At 46.2% G+C, this 26,439-nt stretch overlaps 1 protein-coding gene across 1 annotated transcript in view; it reads left to right on the forward strand.

Annotated features, from left to right (window-relative positions):
• The first annotated feature begins 4,138 nt into the window (after nucleotides 1-4,138).
• The window catches only part of IGFBP3 (insulin like growth factor binding protein 3), a 91,014-nt gene continuing 68,713 nt past the window's right edge, over nucleotides 4,139-26,439 (forward strand). The window contains exon 1 of the mRNA XM_069613339.1: nucleotides 4,139-5,675. Coding sequence (XP_069469440.1) covers nucleotides 5,291-5,675 — 385 coding nt within the window. The 5' untranslated portion in view covers nucleotides 4,139-5,290. The remainder of the gene's footprint in view (nucleotides 5,676-26,439) is intronic.

Here is a 26,439-nt window from a genome sequence, read left to right on the forward strand (position 1 = left end):
ATGCTGATGGGCACATCCTTTCACTGCTAGGCAGTGCTACTACTGTGATTTGAGCCAGCTTTCTAAAGCTGTGTTTGATCCCCTATATGAGAGCGCCATCCTCAAATGGTGGGGATTAGCACAAGAGTAAATATTCCAATAATGAAAGGCAATTGATGTGAAAGAGTATATTCTTAGGATGGTAGCAAGAACACCACTTGGTCTCTACTTACAGAAACTTTGAAAGACAAACCTGGAATTTCATTCAAAATTGACGATCGATCTAGAAACTCACCGCAACCACACCCTGTAAATAAATCGGTACTTCATTTCACTGTCACTTATCTCCTCTAATGTATTGATCGAGTAGCAACACTTGTCCGGTGCACCCATACCGCAAGTTGTCTCTGGGCACTGACCTGACCACCTTACCGTGAGTGGAAGGAGAGAAGTTTGATAAGAGCTTGAAGGATTTAACGGAGCATGTGTTTTGAATGGGGGCAGGAAGGGTGATCTAAATTCGGAAGCTAGGGCTGTGAATCAGTGCCCCAGGAGGAGGAGAGCTTAAATGTTGCAGAGTGCAGTCCGAGTCGTTCCAGACCCCTCCATGCATGCAGTGGGTGTTGTGATGATGAAGTCTATCCCTGACATAGTAGAGGGGCATGTTATGAAGGCATTTGAAATCGAGGCAGGCCATCGTGGACTGCACCTCCTCCATCAACCAATGAAGAGAAAGAACTCCTGGCCTCGGAGAATGGTCACTTGCAGAGCCTGGAGACAAGGTCAAATGACACACTTTGGATCATCGGGTGTTTCTTCAGAGAGCCAGAGAGGAGACCTGCATACCGTGCAGTGAAGTCGCTGAGCTGGCAATTGACTGCTTCTCAGACTACTGGGGCAGGATATTGAAGGGATGAAAGATGCATTGCTTTTTATAGCAGTTTTAATTGGAAGAAAGGGCTGCTTCCTAGTGAATTAACGTGTAGCGAAAGCTTCCATAAATCACTCCCAGACCTTTAAGCTCGTTGCTCAGAGGAAGAAGTTACTAAGATGGGAGTGGGCCCGTTATGGTTACAGGTCATTTGGTCGAAAATAAATGGTTGACAGGACAAATGGTCGACGCAATTTGGTCGAAAGACAAATGGTCGAATTTTTTTTTTGTTGTATTTTTTTTGGGGGGGGGGTCCTCCCCCAACCCCCTTTTTTTGGTAAAAACCCTTTTTTTCCCTAAACGAAAACCTGAAAAATAAATATATAAATTTTAAAAAAAAATCGACCATTTGTCTGTCGACCAAATGACTGGACACCACCCGTTATATGTACCAAAAGATATCAGTACAGTATCAGTTCTGCTTAATTTGATTTGGTGCTCTCTATTAAATGTTGGAATTTATGTATTTATTTATAACTTTTGGTCTTCAACATGAAAAGCACATCACCCTTTCACATAAACAATGCAAGGTTGGATCAATTGAATGCATTCCTGTCTGGGTTGAAACTCAACCTCTGTCCTAGACACTGCTGCATAAATATGGATACCATCTGTGGGAAATTGCATAGGTAAAGATCTCATGATGTTAAAGAGGGGTACTAGATATATGTGGAAGAGAACTGGAGACAGAGGGACCCTTGGGAAAGCCCACAAGTGGCCATGGATCTGGTGGAACAGAACTGGTCCATCTGTACTTTCTAGGTACTGTCTTAAGGAAGGTCAGAAACCACGTGCTGGTTTTTTTTAGAAGCATACACCACTGAAGATAGTTTGTGGAACAGGGCAGCGTCGTTTATCATAAGATTGTGAATACATCGAGAATTGCCATAGAAAGCATACATCCAGAATCCGCAGTGTCTAAGGTGCCCTACCAGAACCCGACAGGGGCAATCAATGTCTTGTTTCCTGTGCAGAAACCAAATGGTATAGGGGGAAGAGGACCTGTTGCCTAAAACGTATTGCAACTGAAGCACCGCCAGCCTTCTTTGATTTTAGAAATTGGTCGAAAATGTGTGATGGATCTGAAATTGGCACAGATGGAGGGTTTGTTAGGGAAGTGGAAATCATTCCACCTTTGAGTGAGCATGCCCGTGAGCTGGACTTAAAACCGTGTTTGCCCAAGTAGGCAAAGGACGTTCCAAAGAGGGCTGGAATCTGTAAGAGAAGACATCTTGGGGGTAGAACTGGCATCTGAATTAGGGAGTTTCTCCTGTTCCATCAACTATTCTAAGACACCTGGTTGTCTCTTCAACAGGGACAAGCATTGGGGGGACAGAAGAAGCAGGGGAGTGTTTTTTTTATTTTACGGTGCTTGTCAATCATATTCACATTTTTTTTTTCCCAATCAAGTGATTAAGGGTTTCACACAAGGAAAGAGAGCATGAAAGCAGGAAGATGTGTTTGCGAGATTGCTGTCAAGTTTAAACACAGTACAGCTTGTGAGGGTGCACACTGAGGTTTCATCTTCGAAAACAATGTTTTGCTTTCAGGGTAGCTTTTTTGTAGGTTATTAAAACCATCCTGTAAGAGGGATTTAACTCTGGTCTGAAGATGTTTCACCAGATCTCAGAAAAATATAGGCCTTAAAGTTTGCCAAAGTCTGAAGATTATTAAACAGAGATTTTTGCAGATCCAGCGTCATTCTAAATGATCTGGTTGTGGGAAAATCTGTGCAAAACAAGACTGCATCTATTTCCAAAGCATCCTCACATTCTAACGCCTTGCAGCATTGAGTGTTTCCACACAGGTGCAGAAAGTGGCACCGGATGTGTGGTTTCTGCACGAGTGGATAAGCAGCACATGCAGTGAGACATGGCTATTCCATTTAATGGGGTGCGGGGGGGCCGGGGGAGGGGGATCCTGGCAGGTTTCCCAGTTTTCTCATTCCTGCAAAAATCAGCTGCATTACTGCACTGATGGTATGCCTGAGGGATATTGGAACAATGGCCCTTGCAATTGCTGATCTGCAGGGCGTGGATCCTTCCACAGCTGGAAGGGGTCCACAGCAAGCAGATGTGTGTTTCCCAGGGTGAACGGCCATTCACCACACACTTGCAGTGAATCATTGACCCAAATTTGCCACATGTGGAGAGAGAGGAGCATGGGTGGGCGGGGGGTGCCTGACATGCACCAGGCAGAGGTACTATTGGTTGAGCACGCCCATGGGAACGGTTTGACCCACCTCAGAACAAGGTCATTGACCATAAAGGTGAGATAAAGCAAATAAGACGATGCTATGAATGAGAAGTGGAGATGTTTTTTTTAAAAATAAACAAACAATCAGCTGGTTTGTGAAATCCCCAAAACACATGCTGGTTGACAATAGATTGGGGGAGGTGAAAAATCTCCTGTTGACATTCTAAAGGGGCCATGTCACACTCGGTGACTTACAAAAATGCTTTTGGAGGAGATTCTTGCAGAAGAATACCAGAGACAGACGAAGGTGGGTGGGGGCTGGTCGTGTCGGCGAGTGGACAGTGTCACCTTGACCTGCCCTTCACCTGATGGGGAATTTAAAGATACTTGTGGAACATCTCCATTGGAGAGAGAGGAGAGAGGAGAGAGGAGAGAGGAGATAGAGAGAGAGAGAGAGAGAGAGAGAGAGAGAGAGAGAGAGAGAGAGAGAGAGAGAGAGAGAGAGAGAGAGAGAGAGAGAGAGAGAGAACACACCCAACCATCCAGGCATACATACATAGAACTGGTTTCTCGGGGTTCAATTACTGTCATTTGAGATCTGAACTTGGTCCAACAGTTGGCCTCTTAAACCTGGCCGTGGCAGACACGCCTCACAGGTTGGATCTGCTTTCCATCAGCTGCAATGAGCACCAGAGTTTAGAACCTGAATCCAAAAGGGCACTCCCATCCAACTCCCTCTTGAGACGGCTCCCTGTGCCAGGAGGGAATGAGAAGGATTTTCCTTGAAACAAAAGAGCGCAGAATCCCGCCGCCTGTTGTATGGCCCCGCCGCCCGTTTTTAAATGGGTGTTCTTCGAGACGCGCTTAAGCACAAATCAGCAGCAGCAGAGCCTCCCCCCTACTCCCGCCCCCTCCTCCTAGTCCATTAAATCGAAACTTGGATTTGACAATCACTCCCACTTGGTGGCGGCGAGTGCTCTGCATTATTCATGTTCCGGGGCGTGCCTTCTGCAGGAGCGCTATATTAACCAGAGCTGGGACCGAATGAGCGAACAGATGGAGAAAGGGGTTACAGAGAGCAGAGGCAACCGAGGAAACCAAAGGGGAAACCTAGACTCGTTTTTTTCCTGATAGTTAACTATTTATTTATTTTGAATTTGCACTTTTCTCCAACTAACACGTTTTCGGAGCACCCTTTTTTACTTCTGCAAAGCCATCTGCGTGCCGCCTGGGTTTGTCTTCTCTTTCCCTCCTCGTGTCACGTTAGTTGAAAGTCGCTTGCACTTTGCAGCGCGTGCATGAATCGCTTCTCCTGTAAGTCACTGCGACGTTGTGGTGTTCTGTCCTTTTCCTCGTTGGCACTTTTTTGACAGCCCGCCCGCGTGCTCCTTGCCGCTCCGCTGCAGCGTGGATCTGTGTGTGAGTAAGGCGCCTCTTCCCTCCGACCCACGCGTTCTCCGTCTGTTTCTCTGACTCTTGTGCACTTTGCTTTCCACTCAGTTACTTCAGCTCAACGTTAAGTCGCATGAATAGCATGTAGGCTGTGGGGCACTTTACTAAGACTATAACGGGTCAGCTCCTATTGCTTCAAGTGTTCTGTCAGCCTCTGTTCCTGGCTTTTATTTTTTTAGCCAGGGCTCGCTGTCTGCTTAGCTTTCTGTCCGTCTCACTCGCTGTCACAGCCGGGCCACTTGCCTAACTCTGCCACTGTGTGCAAGGTGTACCTCTGCCTGGTGCCCTTGCTTTGGCTGACTCTGCTCCTTGGAGGGCGACCCCTCGCAGTAGTTGTGGTATCGCTTGCCCAGCCCCCATTGCCTGGCCCTGACTGTGCAGTGCTGTTCTGTGGTACCTGTCCGTGCTCCTCCACTGCCCATCTCTGTCCAGCTATACCGGGCGTGGCCAGTCTCCGTTGCACTTAGTAACCTACCTCTGCATTCTGTGTCCCCTGCCAAACCTTTCTGTCACTGCCTGCATCGCATGGTTCCCCCCTGCCCTTCTCCCTGCAGAGTGCAGCTTTCCTCTGCACTCCCGCCTAGCCCTGCAGTTTAAGGGTTTCCTCTGCCTCTAGGTCTGAGCCTGCAGTGTAGGGGTGCCCCTGAACATTCCCTCCTCTGCCTCTGCAGCTCCTTTCTCTTCCCGCATTCTAGGGTCTGCCCCCGCCCCTCCTCCCCCGCCCGGCTTGTCATGCTCCCGCAGCTGTACGTGCAGCTGGGGGCGGCGCTGCCCCTGTGGCTGCCGCTGCTGCTGGCGCTGCCGGTGCTGTCTGTGGGGACGGTGGTGCGCTGCGAGCCCTGCGACTCCCGGGCTCTGGAGCAGTGCCGGCCGCTGGCTGCCGAGTGCGCCGAGCTGGTGCGGGAGCCGGGCTGCGGCTGCTGCCCGACCTGCGCCCTGCCCGAGGGCCGGCCTTGTGGGATCTACACCGAGAGTTGCGGCGCCGGCCTCAGCTGCCAACCGCCCCCGGGCGAAGCGCGTCCCCTGAAGGCCATGCTGGACGGCCGCGGCACATGCGAAAACAGCACCAGGTCCAGGAGCCAGCTGCTGCTGCTGATCGGAGAAGCGCCCCCTGCAGGTGAGCGCAAAGCACGAGCTTCTGAAATTATGAGCGCGCGCGCAAGGGAGACGCGCCTTGGCCTAAGAGCCAAATGTAAGCCCTCATCAGCGCCCAGGGTAACATCAAGAGTGGGGTGTCTAAGCAGAGAAACTCGTGCATAACGAGCCACCTGGTTCTAGGGACCTCTAATGATTAGAGCCCATCGAGAAACCCCAGTGCCACTCTGAGATAGCTAACACCAATGGCTGTGCGGAAGTAGACCATGCACGACGAGTGAGCAGTGAGAGGAATTATGATATTCAAAAGTAGCGAGAGTGCCGAAGAGAGTTATGTTATAAGGAGGGGGCTCGTGGGGAGAAAGGTCACTGAGGCTCCGTGTGTGAGCGGTATCGGGAGTGATGAGTAATTTGGGACCTTTCATGACTGGGTTGCCAGTGTAAAAATGTCGTCCGCAATTGCTATGTACGCCATGACGGTTTGTTCAGGGGAGGAATCCATGAAGGGCATGATTCATGGAATGTTCAGCTTAGTGCAGTGTGACTTTGCACTGCCAAAAAAAACACCCTTATTCACAGAGCAGTACAAAGTGTATTTTTGCACTGCAAAGATACTTTGCATTGATGCAAAGTCACTTTGCACCAGATGCATTGCTGGGGGGAGGGGGCTATTGGGACTATAGCCCATGGTCTTTTGGTTTAGCCTTGGATAGAAACTCGGGGGCTACAAAAAAAAAGGCTAGCTAGCCCCGAGTCCTGAGAGTCCTGACATTAGCATAGCCCCAGATCTTTTCCAGACCTAGCAACACCCCTGCTTTGCACTGCAAAAATATACTTTGCACTGCTCTGTGAATCCGCGTGTTTGTTGGCAATGCAAAGTCACTTTGCACAGTGCTAAAAATTCCATGAATCCGGCCCTAAGTGTTACTGTTCTGGCTCGAGAGGTCCTGAAAATGTGCAAGGGGGATGTAATAGCAAGAAAATAAATAGGGAGAGATGGCACATAAGTGGGTACATGTTATTTATGGGGATGTATAGAGCACTCTTTTGCCATGTTTCTTGATCTCTTGGTGCTTTGATTAATTTTAAAAACAGGGAGTCAGAATATGGTTGGAGGTGATGGAGGGAAAATGCAAGATGACTTTGCTGTTGTGTTGAGTGTGAAGTTCGGAAGTACCCAGATACTCTTTGTTTCTAGGTGGTTCAAGTTGAGGGTGTCTGAGGTATCTCTACCTTCACGGGAGCCTGTTTTTCTCGTAATGCGAGAATGCATATGTCGGAATTTACAATGTATATGTAAGCAAAAAACCGCTAGCGCAAAGTTGGTTGAAGCACTGTTCCATTGCATTTGCTGTTTACAGAGTTGGTAAGTGCACTGTGTTATGGAATGTAGAATTTGAGCGTGTTAGTCTTGAGGGCAATCATTGGAGACGTCAAGGGGTATTTTTTTCACAATTGAACATCCAGAGGAGAAATGCTATTACCTGTGCTTTTTTTCTGGTGAGTTCTGAAGATCTACAAGGCATCACAAATATGGAGTGGGATGCCATCAATGTACAGAGCACACTGGAGAAATGACATAGTGAGTGAACAATCAAGGGACACTTTACAAGCTGTCTTTCAGTGAAGAAATTACCTAATAGGTGTGTGTCCTGATATTGCAGTACTATCGCACCTAGTTATTTATGAGTAGCGGAGGCCGGCAAAGCCTGGATCGCTCACATTATGATCACAAGGAAATTTACACTGGTGATGGGCAATTTAGCACCAATATTTGGAGAGACCAAAAGTTGGAAAATTAGCTGTCTGCTCTTGTCATTCTGTGGAGGGCAGTCCTTACTATTGACTCAATTCTATGAAAAGTTTGCACTATTAATTTGGTGCAAATGTCAGTGTAAAACTGTCCGTCAATCAGGTTAAATTGCCCATCTCTTGCGCATCATGTGATCCAGCCTAGATCGAGTCGGAAGTTCAGAGGGAAATGCTATCACAAGTTAGTCGCTTAATGGAGAAATGTGTTCTTGAGGAGCCTGCACTGAGAAATGATGTTTTAACATGGGCTGCCCAATGACGAATGTGCACCTTATTTGCTGTGCTTCAGACGGAAACGCAGATTATGTGCCAAGGGCCAAGGGGGGCATTACTAATGGAATACAGTGTCTGAGGGAGAAAGGTCATTCTGTGTGTGTTCAGGCCCAATCTCTTTAACAAGTGGTTCTCGAAGGACACATTCTCAACATTTATATTTGCCACAAGCTATCTGCACGAGTGGACATAAAGAGAAGTCATGGAACACTGGCTGGACATTCCAGCAAAAAAAGAGAGATTGATTGGAGAAGAAAAATCATTGTGAGTTGGTGTTGTAGTAAATCCACACTGCTAAAGCGTGTCCCTGGGGGGTATTGTGGTACATTTCTAAGATGTTTCTAAAATTGACATGAGAAGAGTGAATGAGAAAATCTGTAAATATATATTTATAAATAGGAAAGTACATTTAAGCCAAGTCACACATTCATCAACGCCACCTAGTAGCCATCGCTGAAAGTTCACCTCCAGTGCTGAGCCACAACAGCAAGGCATTGTGGGTATGCAAATTAGCTCAAATGCAAACCTTTTTCTCCAGGAAATTGTCTTTGTCTAAGAGGGCAGTATTACTTTATACATAGCTTAATCAACCCAAGACAGACAGACATTTGCAAGGCTACCAGGACAACTACATACCTGGCTTCATCCTTATAAGGGATCATCAGTGCAGTATAGTCCTGACAGCCATATATATATATATTGTGATAAATCTGGTCAACTTAACTAAAGTTTTTTCAGTGAAATTCACTGAAAAAACTTTAGTTAAGTTGACCAGATTTATCACAATACAAACCTTGAAATGTAGCGGATGTGGAAAGTCATGATCGGCTTAACTCTCCCGTTGATTTCCCACGTAATGCCCCTGTGAATCCATGCTCTTATAATATGTACGTGCTTATGGGCTTTGCAATGGGAACGCGCTGAGTTGCCCGTCATGACTTCCCACATCCACTGAATTTCAAAGGTTTTGTTGCAATAAATCTGGCAAACTTAACTAAACTTTAACTAAAGGTCTTTTCAGTGAATTTCAAGGGTTTTGTTAAACCGTAGTTTTTTGTTATGTGCCACTGGTATGGTCTTCAGCTGTGTCCACTGTATATGTCCCCTCAATATGTTTCTTTTATACACACTGCCTATGTACCCCTTCTCTTTGGGCCCACTAGCCAGGGCCTATGGGCCTTGGCATGGCCAAAAACCTTTAAACACTTCCAGGCCACTTGCCATGGACTTTGGCCATGTCCAATTTCCACCCTCACCTCACTGTAGCTGTCCAAATACTTTTTTGCTTTAATCCCTTCATTAAAAATAAAAAAAACCTTTTCTACATAACTGCGGTTATCATAGCAACGTATTGCACGTAGCCATGGTTATCATGTAATACAGATAGCCGAGGTTATCCAGGAAAAAGTATGGGGGGAATTTCTTTTTTCCTAGCCACTCACCAGGTGCCCCTCTTCCTGGCATGCTCTCCCCACTCCTATAAACTCATGTTTCCCTCCATAGCCCTCTCCCGTGCCCCCACCAACCCTTGTTGTTCCATGCAATGCACTTTCATTCCCAATCTCGTTTTCTTGTGTAGCCGCGAATATTCCACAGTATAACTGCGGCTACGAGAAAACGTTCATACTCTTAACCTGGTCCATGGCCCCCTTCTGACTCCTCAATTTCACATGGTGTCCTCTTTCCTCCCTCTCCCCTCTAGCCTGATGCCATTGCATCGTTTTTCCCCCTCTAAATGGCATTCTTCGGCCTTTTGGTATTCGGATATCCTTGGGTATAGCTGCGGTTATCTCTGACATCGAACAAAAACAATGGTGCATTTTTCATTTCTGAAAAGCCTCTCTGCTGCAAAGAACCATGAGGGATATAACTATAATTTTGGGAGAACGGGACACCCCCTTCTCTGTCAAATATTTAAAAACCTACTGGACGCAATAATCCCAGACCACCTCCCCGCCCCCTGGAAATTGAGTCAACACTTTATGCCATGTTGTTTCATACCGGTCCAATTCCGTCCAGGTGTTTGGGCTGTGCGCTCAAGCAAACATTTGACTTTTTCCTCTGGGAAAATGAATGGGGCTAGGCGGAAACTGATTTTTTAAATTTTTATTTTCCTAATAACTTCTTTATTTTTTAACAGATCTTTCCCAACATTCCCATTCTGGGGGGTGTAAGTAACATTTTGTCTGCAAAATATATATCAGCCAACTTCATTGCACAAGTCAAAAGTTATTAGCAATTCACTTTTTGGATTTCCTGTGGTACTCAATACTCCACGATAGTGCGGCGACCGCTGTATTCTGGGATACTTCTGCTCTTCTAACATTCTAACTAAAGTCCTCGAAGATTTGGGGTACGTTTTATTATGGAGCCCTTTTAGTGGTGCTACATGAAGCCCCATTGGGGACATCTAAAAGAATACCAAGGTATAGTGTGTCACTAATAGAGGTATCAAGGTATAGTGCATCACTAAAAGAGTACAGGCAGTGACCAAGTTATCAAGAGGATCTCGCCGGGGTTATGTCAGCAAGTCAGTTCTCTTAGAGGCAGCAGTGTTAGGGCGGGGCCATTTCCGTTGTGCATATTTGTGCAGGTCTGTTCAAAAAGATTTTTAATTTCAAGCTTTATGCCATGATGCGCTTAACAATGGGATCATTTTGGAAAATGTCCGCTGCAAGGGAGGGACAGCTTTCAGTTGTCAGACAGCTGTTACAGGCTTTGTGGTGTTTTCTCCTTTCGTCTGCCTTATCAGAACCAACTTCATTTCACTTTGGAGTTAAATAATCTCTTAATTAGAACCTCGTGATCCTCCCAGTTGTGGTGCAGCAGGTGTTCACTGTCACAAAATCACAGGTTCCAATCGCTCTAACAAGATTTGTCAATTTCCCAAACACTAGGTCAGGCTTTGAGAATTACTAAAAGACATTCATACAATTTCTATTGGCAGAGCATTTATCCCGTGAACAACAAAAATATTGAATGCACATACAGAACATCTAATTTATGTTCCCAGGAGAAGGAGTTGCCCAGCAAACGAGGCACTGCTGTTCAAAATATAATCTTGATCAATGAACAAAGAATATCCACTTCTGATCAATTCTACATTGATTGTAAAGGGGAAACTATGGATCCAGAAGGATCCTATTCGTTGGAATGCTATAGTGTATCTTATATTTTAGGAGGTGTGCTTTATGTTTATGTTCTGGTTGCACAAAGCTGATGAAGATGAAGCCACAGCACAAATATAAACAACATGAGTGTACATTCTAGTTAATCGATTACACTTTAAGCAAAGCATTTTAAAAAATGGTTTGAAATGAAGTTGTCCAAATCATTATACCATAACCAAATCAAGCACTGGGCTATCAGAAAATCATCAAATTAACATTTCAGTTCCTTCAATTTCCTCTTCTTTGTAATGTTAGACCTGCACATTTTGTCATTGTCTTGGAAAAGAACCCCAACTTATTTGGTGCCAGTAACCAAGCAAAATAAACTATTCCTGTCCTCCAAGAATCACCTTGCTTCCCATTCACCAATGTACTCTATACAAATAGGGAACATTTGAACATTTCAGCTGTCTGCTTTTCTTGAAAACAGACAGCAGATGACAAGCACAGAGACTGTTAAATTACTAATATTACTAACTCCTGGTCAATCGGAACTGATGAAGTAGTCACCTTCCTTGTAAAATGTTTTCAAGCAGTTCCCCATTTTAGCCACAGGAACAGACTCCTATAACTCTGTCTATCTAGTTGAAGAGTGCCTATAAGTTATTTAGACAAATATATCTTCCGTTCAATAATTAACAATGCATTTTGTAATGCAGCTTATTTATTGGCCATCCATTGGTCTCAATGGCATCCATCTTTGGCTGGTAACCTCTTGATCATCTGTTTAGTCATGGTTCTGTTCCTTTTTTGTAGTTAGTTCTTCTCAGTCTTGATCCTCCATTGGGATTCAGGCAGAAACAGCTGTTTCTTTGAGAGAAATTAGCATTGTTCAGGAGCAGCTTCCAGAACTAGCAAATATTTGCCCTGATATATTTCATTTGTCATGTTTTAATAGTTTCAGCTTGAAAAGACAGGCCAAGCTTACGTCAGGCAATTCTGCCCTATATGTATTCCCAGTTTTCCAGATAATATTTTGAAGTGGGAGTATTTTAATCCCTATTTTTGGTAGATGGGGGTAAAACGATTTTTTAGGGAGTAAAAACATGAGTCCCGTTCCCGAAGGGGGTATTTTATGAAGGAGTAAAAATGTGTTCAACTGTAAAGCCGGGTTGAGCCATGGTTGTAACCTTTGGCCAGAGTTGGCGTGTGACTCTCCTGCAGTTCGGATCATGGCCCGGTGTCACACAGTGGATTCAGGCCAAGCAAGTGATGGGCTTGGCTAGGGCACGATGCAGCAATATCGAGATGGTTTGAAGTGCAAGCAATAGTTTGGATTGGTGAAGGAGCGCAAAAGCCAGCGCTGGCGTCTTCCTTCTTGTTCAAGGTGTGGTGTACATGGAGCGACCGGTTCAGTGCGGCAAAACAGGAAGCTTCAGGTGGTCTGATCTTCCAGCTTTTTTGAGGCCCACTCAGGGACATGAGGACAGAATGGATCTGTGTAAGGTCTGCTCTCCTAGCTTCAGGAGATTCTGGTGCAGAGTGGCAGGTCCTGGTCCACAGCAAAGGTTCACCCCACAATGTGCCCTGAAAGTGTGTAGGGGGCAGATCTTTCTTCTGCCTTGGGTGGCTCTTTCCTCACCTCAGGCTGAGGACTTTGGAAAGTGCAACATGCCCATAGGAAGTCCAATGAGTTCTTCACTGGTGTTAGAGAGCAAATGTTTAGGTTATCTTTTTTTTTCAAATTTGAAATGTTTCCATAAGAAATAAAGTACAAAGCAAATGTTACTAGGCCAGCAGGCTATCATCCAGGTAACAACATAAACCTGAATCAAAGAATACAATAAACAATAACCTCGATATACATATTAACCCCAACACATTTAAAAACGTAGCCATGAGCGGTGGCCTGACATTCCCAAACATAAGAGACAACACAAAACAAGAGAACATAACAACACAAGCACCCTCCCCCCCAAAACGTATCCATTAGACGTGATGCAACCCCATTCTATTACACAATTCTGATTAAGATGGTTTACCCATAAAAATCATTGAAATTCCCCCATTGTTCATCATAACGTGCTTCTTTCATTGCTTATTAAACATAGTCTTCTCATATTTAGATAGAACTTGCACATCTAAATCCAATCCTTTACAGTAGAGGATATTTAGGTTATCTTGAGAGGATCTAAGACGTGGTGGGAGACCCCTTCTTTTAAACACAAAAGCCTGTAGTTGATTGGACCAAAGCTAGTCTGCCTTAGTGGTCCAATAACTGTTCTTCAAAGAAGTGGACTTTGCCCTTCTGACATCACACCCAAAGGGCTTTGCTCTAGAGGAAGTGGAAGGAACAGGAAGGGGATAGAAAGAGGCAGAGAGAAACACAATGGTGGACGTCTCCTTCCACTGACCCAGATCGCTCCTGATTTCTCTAACTCCATCGCTTTCCTTCTCACTAGGATCAAAAATTTAAAATGCAGCACCCTGATGTGATGCTAATCCCTATGAATGGGTGTGCTCCTTTGACCCCTGGACCCAGCGCAACTGCCTGCTGTGCGGCTGTCCCTGGTGTTGGAGGGTGATATCTTCCTCCACAAAGAGATCAATGAAGAGGCATAGACATTCATGTTCCTGTCCTGTCAGGCTCACCCTTTCTGGTCCGAATACACGTCACCTTCCACAGCTGGGCGTGGCTCACAGGAGCTGACACATTTGTGATATTAAAATGGACGTGGCTTTAATAATTAATGGATGTGGCTTTAATAATTACCAACCACCATACCCTAGCTCAGGGATGGCTTATATTTAAAGATTATTCTGCCACCAGCGGGTCGACTCATAATTGTAGGGTTTTTTTAAATGGGTGCATATCTTAAAAGCAGCCCAGGTGCTGCAGATACGATGTTGTCATTGCTGCTGTCAAATGGGCACTTGTGGCCTCTGAAGCTGCTGTGTGCCATTGGTAGGGCAGGCCCCACAAATCAGGTACTGATGCAGCAGGAAACAGGTACACACTATGCTTTTGGCATGGAGTTTATGAAAGGGGAATCTGATTAGCAGATTTCCCTTTCAGAGATGGAATTACCCAGATCATTTTAATAATTCAAAAAAGACAGGGCTCCTACACCCTTGCCAAATGGCAATCTGTTACAGTGCATTGTTCATCATTTAATCTTCCTATAACTCGATTGCCATATGTCAATATTTCTTATCCTGTAGCATTTGCCGACTTAAGATGTCTTTGCGAGTTTGGCAGTAGAGCAAATCATTTGCTGTTTTGGAACAACAGATTTGTTACTGTTCAGCCACATTTCGGCTTTCATAACTGAAACAGTACAACGCTGCCTGCTTTTGTGTGGAGGACATTGCCTCCCTCAACACAAGAAGTGGTAATATCTCATTTCCCAAATTAAAACCATCTAGACTCAAAAATGGGGAATAACTTAAGGGTCCACATGCCTCTGAGTAATATATCGTACTTCCAAACAGTGGTGTTGCTAGGTCTGGAAAAGATCCGGGACTACGGGATGTCGGGACCCGGGGTTAGCCAGAATGTTGGTTGTAGCTCCTGAGCATCTATCCAGGGCTACAACCAAAATATCTGGGGCTATAGCAACGCCTTCGCTTCCAAACTCGTAATGAGGCTGTGTCACTCCATGGTGCTTCAGCATCCTTACTTCCACAGCGATGCAGTGCTGACTGTATAGTAGCCTCTACATTATTAGTTAGTCTTTCAAGATAATGTGGGTATCATTGTAAACCTGGTTATTATCTGCTTTATATCTGGCCAATTTGGGGTCACTGGATCGTACTGAGGAATTGGCCTTGTCAGCCCTTCACTCGCCTATATCACCAAATACTAATATAAAATAAAACCATGAGTCCACCCTCTAGTTGTTTCAGTCGCAAAACCAGGCGGGATTTGGACATTGTATTAGCTACCTCTGTTTTGACAGCATATAACCGGTGCACCGCCACCACTGTGCAAATGTCAGTGTGCAGTTGGTTTGGTGGAATGATCGTGCCTGTTGCTTCTTGGGGTAATCCTTCTCCAGGTGCAGTTTTTTCCTGATTAAAGCATGATATGTATTTTAGTCGGGGAAAAGCCTGGAGAGACGAGCACCAGGAGTGTAGTGAGCCTCAACTGGTTCATTATCAGTCGGGAGCATGGGGCATCACAGTCCTGACCAGCTTGTTATGCATATTTACGCAGATACAAAAGTAAATAGCCTCATGATATGATATGATATGGCATTTGTAACGCGCCTATACACAAGTGTTTCAAGGCGCGACGAGGCAGGAAGGGGGGAACAGGGGGAGGACAGACAACGATCCTACTAGGCCAGGTGTCATTCAGACCGCGCAAGTGCAGGGGTAGGGGGAAGGGAAAAGTGCAGTACAAGGTAAGTAGAATAGAAATAAATAGATAAATAAATAAATAGGGCCAGCTGGTGGCAAGTGCAAGGTAAGTGCAGACAAGTGCTGGGAAGGGGGGGCTGTAGGGATACAGAGACAGTCCCGCAGTGCAGGGGTTGCCAGGGAGGCAGTGCAAGTGGAGAGTGGCTGGGCCCAGGACCGAGGTCGGTGAGAGTGGCCAAGTTTCAGATTCAGTGCAGAATTTAGTGAAGAATTAGCAGGGGAGAGGGAGAGAGAAAGCAGAAGCAAAGAGGAAGGTTTTGAGGTGCTTCCGGAACCGGAGATGGTTCTCCTCAAGTTTCAGGGAGGCAGGAAGGCTGTTCCAGAGGGAGGCTCCTGCCGCGGAGAGAGATCTACCCCCAGCTCGTTGCTTCGAGAAGCGGCTGACCCTGAGGGAGTTGGAGACGGATGAGCGAAGGGCTCGGGAAGGAAGATATTTAGGAAGAGAGAGTTGCAGGTATTTAGGCCCCAGGCCCCAGAAGGCCTTGTGGACAATGCAGAGGGTTTTGAACTTAATCCTTGCAGCCACTGGGAGCCAGTGTAGAGATTTCAGTCCTGGAGAGATACGGTCCCTGGGATTGAGGCCAAGGACAAGTCTCGCAGTTCTGTTCTGGATGAGTTGCAGAGGGCGGAGAGTGGAGGCAGGCAGATTAAGATAGAGACTGTTACAGTAGTCCAGCTTCGAGAGAACCAGGGCTCGGGAGACAGTGAGCTTCTGGGGGGTTGAGTTGCCATAAGAGATGCATCATCCCTGACCCCTTCCTTCTGCTATCCTCCAATGCCCCAATGAAGAGGTGATTCGTGCCCTTTTGCACACTGGTATGTATTGCTGCCACTCTGGGCCACTCGTTTCTACAGATTGCCGTAGTGCATGTGTGTCCAGTGAACATTACCTCTTTTGATTAAGCCCCACACCTCAGCTCAAAAGCACAGAGCTCCACTGTCACCTAGCTGTATTACACTCCTCTGCAGACACACAATGTTAAAAAAAGGTGCTTGGTCTAATTGAAACCAGTGCCACCATTATTCTGAGCTGTGCCACAAGGTTCTCTACAATGCAGAGGATCACAGAGGTTGCAAAGATTCAGTTTATTTATTTATTTGAATTCTTGTTACGCGCCACATGCCCGTGGTTCTCAGGGCGCACAGGGGTGCACAGAAAACAAAAATAAGACAAACCAAACATTAAAAGACTGAAGGATAGGAAGTGTGGAGAGGTCCTAAGATTACTCAATATTAAAAAGATGAGTCTTTATAGCTCTTTAAAAAAGAGGGTAGTTTTGAACCTGGCGTATTGCAGGTGGAAGTACATTCCATAGGAGAGGACCCTGGAAATTGGGAGTGGTACCTCCAAATTTAGCAATTTCTGAATCTGGGGGAAGCAAGTACTGTAGCAGTAGAGGAACAAAGGTTCCTGCCAGTTGTCTTGACTTTGATGCGTTCTGACAAATATGAAGGACTGCTTAAGGACACGCACTTGTGTGTCATTGTTAACACTTTGTGTTATTCTATGTTTTACCGGAAGCCAATGTAGCTTCTTTCTGTGGGTGGAAATGTGAGTGTGGTGCGATTGGTTAAAGATGGTGCACACAGTTGCAGAGGTGAAGGCTCACCAGTTGCCTAATAGTATGCTGCTCAGAGTCAGATGCTTAGCACAATTGAAAAACATCATTCAGAAAATGTGTTGTCCAGAGCAGATGTGGATGGCCCAGGTTTGAAATTGTCATTTGGTATATATAACACACTTAATACCAAGAGTGTTCTAAGCACAGACACAGGGATTGATCCTGTGTTGTTGCTCCGTGTCGTCTTACTTCCAAGGCGAGTGCATTGCCCCTGAGCTATCCTCCCAGGCCTCAATGAAGATTACCTTCTCTGAGCATGTTCTGGTATGGTGTCCACCAGTTGAAGAAGAGGAAAGGGTGCATTCTCTGAACCTCTGTAGGAGTTACTGGCATACCTGTCATTCAACATATACGGCCCCTGGTAACTAGGTATTGAGGGGGAAAAGGGTGGATAGCGCCTTTCACCTTCTTTGCTCCTATATTGTTTTGCAATATTGAGCATGTTGTGTTTGCAACAATTCTGTGGATGAGAAAGATGGTTTTTCCTCTCAAAACATGCAGGCTTGCTGATGTAAAGTGTTTTGTTTGAAATGTGTTGGATTACTTCTGCCATGTGGCCGATAGGGTACATATGGATCATGTAGCTGTTCAACGGGATTGGGAGAAAGAGAGGGTCCTTTCTGGATTTCATAGGGAACTGAGGTGAAATTCCCAAGCCGAGCCCTCTGACTCCTCCCTTCCTGAAAAATAACTGGTTCTTGAAATTTCTGCACCATGAATTCCCAGAAAGAGGATATAAAGGTCCAACGTTTATTAGGTGGTGGATTAATGTGTTCAGGTCAGCTCGTCTGGTCATGCTCCAGCTCTTACGGTGGTTGAACTCTCAGTGCTTCTTTCTGGCCAAACACCCGAGTGACAGTGCAATACCTCCCATTCTGAGATCATATTAATGAAGGGGGTGTTTCTGATGGGGTTATTATAAGTGGCTGGGAAAGTTGTATCTAGTTTTATTTTTGGCACTTGTATAAATAGCGTGATTATACCACTCCTCTGTGTAACGAGGCACTACTGGATGTTCACAAAATCTTGCATGAACCACTCTAGGCTAGAGAAGCTTGCTGATCTCAGATTATAAAAAATAGATGTTACCACCTCACATAAAAGTTGGGATGGAAATGAGGAACCCAGCATCACAGGAAGAATGAAGCAGCTCACCATCTCAGTAGAACACATGTAGCAGCTCTGGATGACTGAACCTACTCTTGAAATCTAACACTAAATTATGGGAATGCTTAGAGCCCGATTCATAGAATATTATGCAGAGAACGACTCTGCGCGAACATGCATGCAGAAATTATTTTTGTGTGCTCTGGGTATTCATGGAATTGTTTGTGCGATGTAACCCCATATACAAGTTGCGGCCAGAATGCCCCTGACCTGCCCCCATGCAAAAAAAAAACCAGTCAGAAATAGCTACCTTTGCATGCTCCCTGGGTGTGAATACTTGCAGCCTGAAAACAGTGTGTGGGGTCCCCCTCAAGCAGGCCCGCAACTCGTGGACCTTGCGCCGGGTCCCCCGTAACTGTTACCAGCACCCTGAAAACATGTGTACGATTTTTCGTAACTCTGGTAAAATTCAGAGTATCTGCACCCCTGTAAACCATTCCTGCACCCTGCACACCTAAGTTAGATCGGAGCCCTGGCTGCGCCTACGCACCCCTAAATCCGACACCCGATCTTACCTCTGCATATTGAATCCTATGCACAAGTGTCTGTAGGCTTGCCTTCGGGGGCCGGTAGTATGAGGGCTTTGTGTGGACATTTCTCTACCGGGGAGGGGGGGGTTGAGCAGTCAGATCCCTGAATACGTATTGTTCTGCGCAATAGTGGGAGTGTGATGGACTGCCTGCGAGCCATCCCTCGTAACGTCCACATTTCCCCTTGTTCTTCCTCATTTTACGAGTTACGCCGCCTTCCATGCCCTCTGCGCAAGCCACGCCCACACTCTGCGTGGTCTCGTGCAAGGCACTCGAACACTCGCAGAGATGTGCTGAGCCAGTGTGAAGTCCCAGCAAGTTAAGAAAAAGTACAGTGCAGTTGATTCCGTGAAACGACAAACGGGGTTTTGCATGCAGAATGGCATGCAAATCCCTGATTTTCCATGGAAATAATTCCATGAATCAGGCCCTTAGTTTTATATGTGAGGCCAGCTGATCATTTCCTAAAACCTCAAATTTCTTATAAAGACTAAGGGCCTCATTACACGGTAGGCGGTAAGGGTTTACCGGTACCAGTATTTTACCGGTACCGGTAAACACTTACCGTCTTACCACGAGGTCCCTTTGCGGGTTGGGGAATTTAACGCCTGCTTTTTTCAGGCGTTAAAAACCAACCCGCAAAGGGACCAGGGAGCTAATTACGGTACTGCAATTTGCGGTGCCGTAATTATCACCTTCCCCATTCCCATTATGCCCTATGGGGCAAAAATGGGAATGGGGAAGGGCAATGGGGGAAGGGGGGAATTACCGCCCCACCAACGTTGGAATAGGGCGGTAATTCCCCTTTAACCAAGGCGGTGCCAGTATTTTACCGGCATGGACCAAGGTGCTAAAAGCACCTTGGTCCACCGCCATCCGTGTAATGAGGCCCTAAGGCCAGAATCACACAATGACGCAGTAGCATGCGATTTAGCCTGGGTGATGGGCAGTTTTTACCCAGCTAAGGGACAAATGTTTTACTGATATTTGCAGCGAATTGGAAGCGCAAAAATGCCATGGAACTGAGTGATTAGTCGGTAAAGAATATCAACACTGACTAGAGAAGAATCACATTTTGAACTTTTTGGTCTGTGCAAATATTGTTGCCGAACTTCCCCGTCTTGCATTGTTATCAATCTGGAAGCTAGCGTGCAGCCCGGCAGCACGTCTATGTGTTGGGCTGCTCGTTCATGAAGATGTGGCGGGGATGCAGCTTTTCGTCAGGGATGGGGAGTTGGAGCTGCTATTGCATATTCTGTGAAATGCAGAATGGACTTTTCGGGGCTAGAGTTATTCCCGGCTTCCATTTGAAACGGACTCCACAAAGTGCCTCTGCAGTCTGGGTCTGATTCCTGCAAAACAAAAATGCCTTTCTCTGGCAGCAGCAGGGACGGCTCCCAGTCACAGAGCCTTTCAGTCGCACTCAAGAGGACTCCTGTGAGCGCTGCCTGGGCCTGCTACAAGCGCTGCATAGAAGCCCTGCATAGAAGCGGAGCTGCCCCGAAAGTGGGGGCTGAACGTGTGGCGTGATCCTGTGCTCCCCTGGGACCTTTACAACGACAGCCACTGCATTTGAGAACAGACCCATTGTCAACTTACACAATGGGCAGGATTATAAAAAGTGATTTAAGACCCTGTGGGTCATGTTCTTCAAATTGTTAATTGCATGGAGGGGGCAGGCCCTGTTTGCACTTTTGATATTTTATTTCCCTCTTTTCTAACACGTAGTAGAAAAGTTAAAAGTAAAACAAAGGCGCAGTTGCCTTTTCTCTTCAACGTTTTTCTCCGTTTATGGCAAAATCTCCTAGTTATTATTATATAGTTTTTATTAATAGTGCATTTTGGTTAAAATAAACCTTAACGCCAAAATTGATAAAGGAACATTCAGCATAATATCGCAAATAGCAATTACAGGATTCTATTATTTCATCAAGTGGGAAGGTTTTGGAATAAATAATAATAATAATAAACAATAAAGTAACACAAAACACACACAAACAACCTAAAACAAGTGCATTATTCCACATTTCAATGGATAACGAGAGTTCAAAGAACAAACACAAATACAGCCTGAAACGACCAAGCGTTAATTATCAATCATCACTGCATAGAACCCATCACACCACATTGGCCAGACGTTTTACAGCCTCCTTCCAGTATCCAGCCCCGTAACAACAAGAGAGTTGGCCCCGTATAGCAAAGACCAAAATTGATCACTCTGGATACTTTCAAGGTTTGTTTGAGTAAGCCCAACTGTATGTTTGTTCAAGATTATCACATTGGGTCAAGACTTATCGACTGTATTCAATGTCATTTGAACACAAGCTACAATTTCGCTCTTTCCGAACAACTCCAAACCAACTACTGATGTATTCATACGTTGGTAGGATACTCAAATGCAAGTATACCACAAATTCTCTCATTTTACGGGAGCAGGGTTTATATTTTAAAGGCCTGCTGGGTAAATTCTAAAATACCGCCTTTACTGGGCTCGTTTGTTTAGGGAGCTGCTTCTATCCCAGTGCCATGTTTTCCGCTTCAGTAGATTCAGATAGTCAGCATGTCTGTTAACAGTGGGAGCTGGAAGCCTATCTCCTCACAATGTGCCTTCACTGTCTTCCTCAAGGAAGCCAAGGAAGGGTTTACAGAGGCAGCCCCCACGCCACGTGCTACCAAGCTCAGGAGCCTACGGTCATCCTAGGGGCACAGTCTGAAGGCGCAGTAGAGTTTACAGCGCTTAAGAAACCACTTTCCCCGTAGGGACCGGACCCTCAGCTTCAGACTCAACCCTTTCGACCGACGTGGTCTTACGGACATTCAGAATAGACCTAATTAACTTTCCCTCTAAAGACTCCAACCAGGTCACTTGGCCCACAGCCAAGAGATCCAGACCATATGTGAGTGCAGAGATAATACTGGTCTGGTAAATCCTTATCAGTCCCTCGATGTTGTTCCCGCCTGTACTGGACACAAAGCGTTTAATTAAGTGCCGTTTTTAGTGCGATAGGAAACAACCTCTCCATAGAATCCCTTGGTTGGATTAGAGCGGATGGGGAAGCCCAGGTATGTGTATCCATCCGCTACCTCTAGCTTAGTAACCTTATGCCTAGTACCATAACCTTTGTCTTAGATTGGTTTTTTAGCAGGTTATTTGTGCTGGTGTTTTCCCCTAATGCATTTATGGCCCACTGGAGCCCGATTTGCATGCTGTCCATGAGGATGGTATAATCTACATACATTAGCCAAGGTATGGCTAATGTATGTAATCTACATACATTAGCCAAGGTATGGCCATGCCCCCAAGTTTGGGTGAAAACATTCTGGACCATCAGATGTATAGAGACTGTGGACTAGTGTGGCTAAGGCACATCCCTGTCTCAGGCCGATGTTGGTTTTAATAGTACCCGACAGGGCCCCCTCCTTTGATAAGCAAATGGATATCATGGACCCACTATGCAGTTCCTTGATGAAATAGAGGAGGACTGGGTCCAGGCCCCAATGTAAAAGTTTGTGCCAAAGCCTATCCCGGGAAACATTGTCAAACGCACTGGAATAGTCCAAACAACACATACAAATCTCCTGCTTGGAAGCTATCATGTCTGTCAGTAGGAGCTGCACAGCACAATTGTTGTGAATGGTGCTGTAGCCCATACGAAACCCAGTTTGGCAGTTTTGCAGATATCCAGATGCCTCTGCCAGGCATTAAGTTGCTTCAATAATAGGGTAGAGAAGATCTTGGCACAAGAATCCAACATGGCAAGAAGTCTATAGTTGGAGGGGGCCCCAGGCTCACCCTTCTTGAACACCGCTATCTGGATGGACTTCCTAGAGCTATTCAAAATGACTCCAGAAGCCAAGATTCTATGGAACCATGATGCCAGGATCGCAGCCCATGCGGGCGGGTTAGCCTTGAATACTGTGTTCTGAATCGAGTACGGGCTGACCGCCTGGGACGAAGTCAGATTCTTAATAACTACCTCAATGTCATCAGCTTCAAAAGAACCCAGTATTCGCCAATTGGTAGGCAGTACCCCAGTCCCTGAGGGAACTATTGGCGGATCGTAAAACCTAGACCCCCATGTAGGCCAACCAAGTTACCTCATGAATGGGATACAATTCTTTTGAGGATTGTTCTGCCAAAAAAGCCCTAAAGAATTACCAGAATTCGGCACTATCGTTGGTGTGCAGTAGATCGGACATATCAACCCACTTTGTGCTTTGCAGTGACCCCCTGTGTTGGCAGATCCAGTTTTAGACAGTGCTCTAAGTTTATTTTCACGAACTGAGGAATCAAGGGCAACACATTTCGTAGTGGCTGTCACCTCTGCACAATAGACACGTTTCCTCTGTTGTATTACAACATTGAAAGAGGCCAACCCTGCTCTGGTCCTCTGGACCCCTACTCAGATGAGTTTTAGGTGTTTAAGAAATGGCACAGGGTAGACCGCAAGTTCACCCACATCCCCCAGATACCAAACCATTCGAGATTAGGTGGCCCTCTGATTCAAGGAACAGGTTAATCCGAGCAAACTCACTCTCAGTCCAGCACAGACAGTTGCCAGCATTGTTGACCGCCACGCCAGGACAGGCAGGGCAAGGCTCCCTTCTAGCACTGACAGGGGGCCAGTGCCAGGCCAACAACAGGTGGTCACTCTTCTGGACCACCTTAATAAGACTCAATGTGTCCCATATTTCCTGATAAAGACACAATCAATGCAAGACTGGGATTTGCTGTTAGACCAATCACTTGGTCACCAAACAGCTTAGTATTGAGACATACCTAATTATGGATGTCCAGTTGTTCAAACCAGTCCTTCGGGGCAGCGTGTACACTAAAGCTGCCCAACACTGGAGGACAAACTGGTTTTAGGGCCAGGTGACTCCCCCCTCCCCATTGGGGAGAGAACGTGTTTGTTAAAATCCCCTGCAATAAGGGATCCCCCACCCCGAGGGTAATGGGAATACCACTGAGAAAGTAGTTCCATCACTCTCGCACAGACAGCCACCACTGTTGATGCCCCCAGAGGTTTATAAAGATCACTAATCAAAATAGGTTTGGGGCAGAACTCCGGTTCATTTAATACGGCTGCCAGGACCTCCACATCGTTGCTGCTCATGTAGAAAGAATCTAGGTTTAGATTACATTTAGCACCGATAGCCAGCCCACCCCATGATACTTTTCTTAGCAGGCAGGCAAATCACATTATAGGCGTCTATTTGGAAGTCCTCAAGACACCACGTCTCTGGTAATAGAAATAAGTCATAGGAAGACAACAATTGTAGGCCATTTGGGTTTGCCAAAAAAGAACTGAACCCTCTCGAGTTCCAGGAGGTCCAGTGGCTGCAAGTCCTTTACTGATCATGGGTGGCCTGTCGTCAAGTCCCCAGGCGTAATCTCATACCAGGAAACCTTAGGCCCACAGCCCTTTGTTTCATCCCTCAACTCAACTCAGGCATCAGGGTATGTGACAAACCTGGGCCAGCCCAGAGGGGGCTGCACCGCAGGACCCCTTGCGTCAGATGCTTGTCTGTCAACTGGAAGCCCATTGTATACAGATCCAAATTGTGAAGGCTCAGCAAGGCAGAGATTGCAGGGGTAGTAAATTCCAACACAGCCCAATTAGTCACACTGTTGACCTTTGGTAACACAATTCTGTTAATGTCCCTACTGCAGATCTTACTAGGTGACAGGACACTATGGAAAAAGTTCAACAGAAAGCTCTGGTTCATAAAGGCACTAGAGATTACAGGGGGTTAGTTCCTCCAGTTTTACACCACTGCCATAGAGAGGGATGGCAACCTGATGGCCCACCACCCCCTACTCAGCACCAGGAATACCACAGGCGAGGCCCTCGTACTCCCACCCCAGCACTAGACCTTGTGCACCGCAATCTTCCTGCCCGCGGCAATGATCTGAGGTCCTGTCGCTTCACCTGTCTATAGGCCTTCCACGTTGCATTGCGGACTGTGTGCTTTACGGAAAAGTCCCCCAAATAATGATCACAGAGGCTTTACACAGTGGATTCATTTGGAATCTGCCTGCTTTTTCCTGGTGATAGTTTCTGGCAGATCCTGTCGGAATCCATTGCTTGTCCGTCACCATCTCTCCCCTCACAGCCCCCCAACTTTCTTTAACCCCATACTGATGGTATGGGGTGTCAGAGGTCTCAAGCTGTGCAATGTGAACCGTGTGTTATTTAGGCTGTGTAGTGGCATAAGGAACCGTTAACTAACTGCAAATTATCACCACGAGAAGATACAGAAAAAAGTAATTGGCCGTAGGCCTTTATTTACAACAGTATATATATATTTTTTAAAACGATCAGATGCAGACTTTTGGGCACTAAGAGGTCAGGAGGAGGTATGACCTACAGTGCCAGCGTTACTATTTGTAGTCCAAAGGCCCACGTCTGTGTAAGTGGGCCTTGTGACCATTTTGGCTTCACCCTATTGTACCATGTGTTTCCTTCCTTCACACCTACGCTGCTGCCTTTGTCCTTTTGCCCCTCTTTTCCCTCGCTCTCCCTCTAGACCCCCGTTATTCGAAGTAAAAGGTACCATGACACCTTGTTCTTCAAATACCTGGTGCCAGGATGCCTTTTATCCTAAGAAAGGGGGAAGCTCAGGTGGCTGTGGAACCTGGAGGGTGGGGGGGGGGGGTTGTCGAGGGTGTGCCTGCTGGTACTGACCCCCGTGACCTATCTTACCCCTGCCACACTCCCCCTTATTCCTGTGGCTTCTAGCTGCATGCCCTGGGACATTCCACGCCACATGGCATATTCTTTGTTTTTGGGACTCTTGGGCTTGCTTATAATGGGCAATTCACAAGCAGAAGTTGCAGACTGAAAATTCGCTTGAGACTTCTGCAAGAGAGTGGAGTTTCAAAGGCAGCAGGAGAAGCTCGCCAACCATGAAATAATGCATCTATTTAAAGTGGTGACGGGGTGTCTAGCGAGGCATTCGATTATTTGAAGATACGGGTATCTGCTTCGGGACGGGGACAGCATCACGCCAAAGGGCACCGTGCACGTTTCAAGCCCCTACAGCCAACACCTTTCCAGCGGGGACACAGATCAGCCGAGAAAGCAAGCAGTCCGAATATTAGGGCCGGTGTGTACAAGGCCCACTGCTGCCAAGAGTCGCCACAAGGGAGATGCGGTTTGCGAAGCAAGAGACGGAATTATAAGAACTGTCACTGTGAATGAGCGCGTCTCTCTTGACGTGCCATGAGGCCAGCAGTATGTGGTGGAGGTTGGGTGGATTCGAAGGAGGGTTGGAGCGGAGATATTTTGAGTTTGAAAAGAAGCATATTTTATCGCTGATTTGCATTTCTTTTCGGACATGCGTTTCCGCGTACTGGCACACATTAGACGGTACCTTCTAGCGGACGCCTGCTTCAGCACAGCACGGCACATTGTTAGCAGCAGAAGTGTGCTAATCTCTGGGAGCCCGCACCTCTGTGACCCGCTTTTAATTAATACGTTCTCATGAAAGGAAAGGGCAAGACTGAATCCTTAATTGGATATTGCCTGCTATAAGAGCAAAGGCAACATGTAGTCTTAACTTCAAGGGCAACATGTAGTCTTAACTTCAAGGGCAACATGTAGTCTTAACATCAAGGGAAGAGGCACTACACCAGAAAAGAAGCCAGCATGGCTGATTTCCAATTCTACCACACTCTCCTGTATTACTGACTGAGATTAACAGTGTATTGGCAGAGGTACAGCCGGCCCCAAAGCCGCAGAGGAATGCAGCTAAACTGGGCAGCTTTTCAGCTATAAAAGAGGATATGCATTAATGTACTGCTCGTCATAACCGAGCTACGTGGCAAGTTGGATTAAAGAGCTGTT

This window comes from Ambystoma mexicanum, chromosome 5p (assembly GCF_040938575.1).
Source record: "Ambystoma mexicanum isolate Mex_15411 chromosome 5p, UKY_AmexF1_1, whole genome shotgun sequence".
NCBI lineage: Eukaryota > Metazoa > Chordata > Amphibia > Caudata > Ambystomatidae > Ambystoma > Ambystoma mexicanum.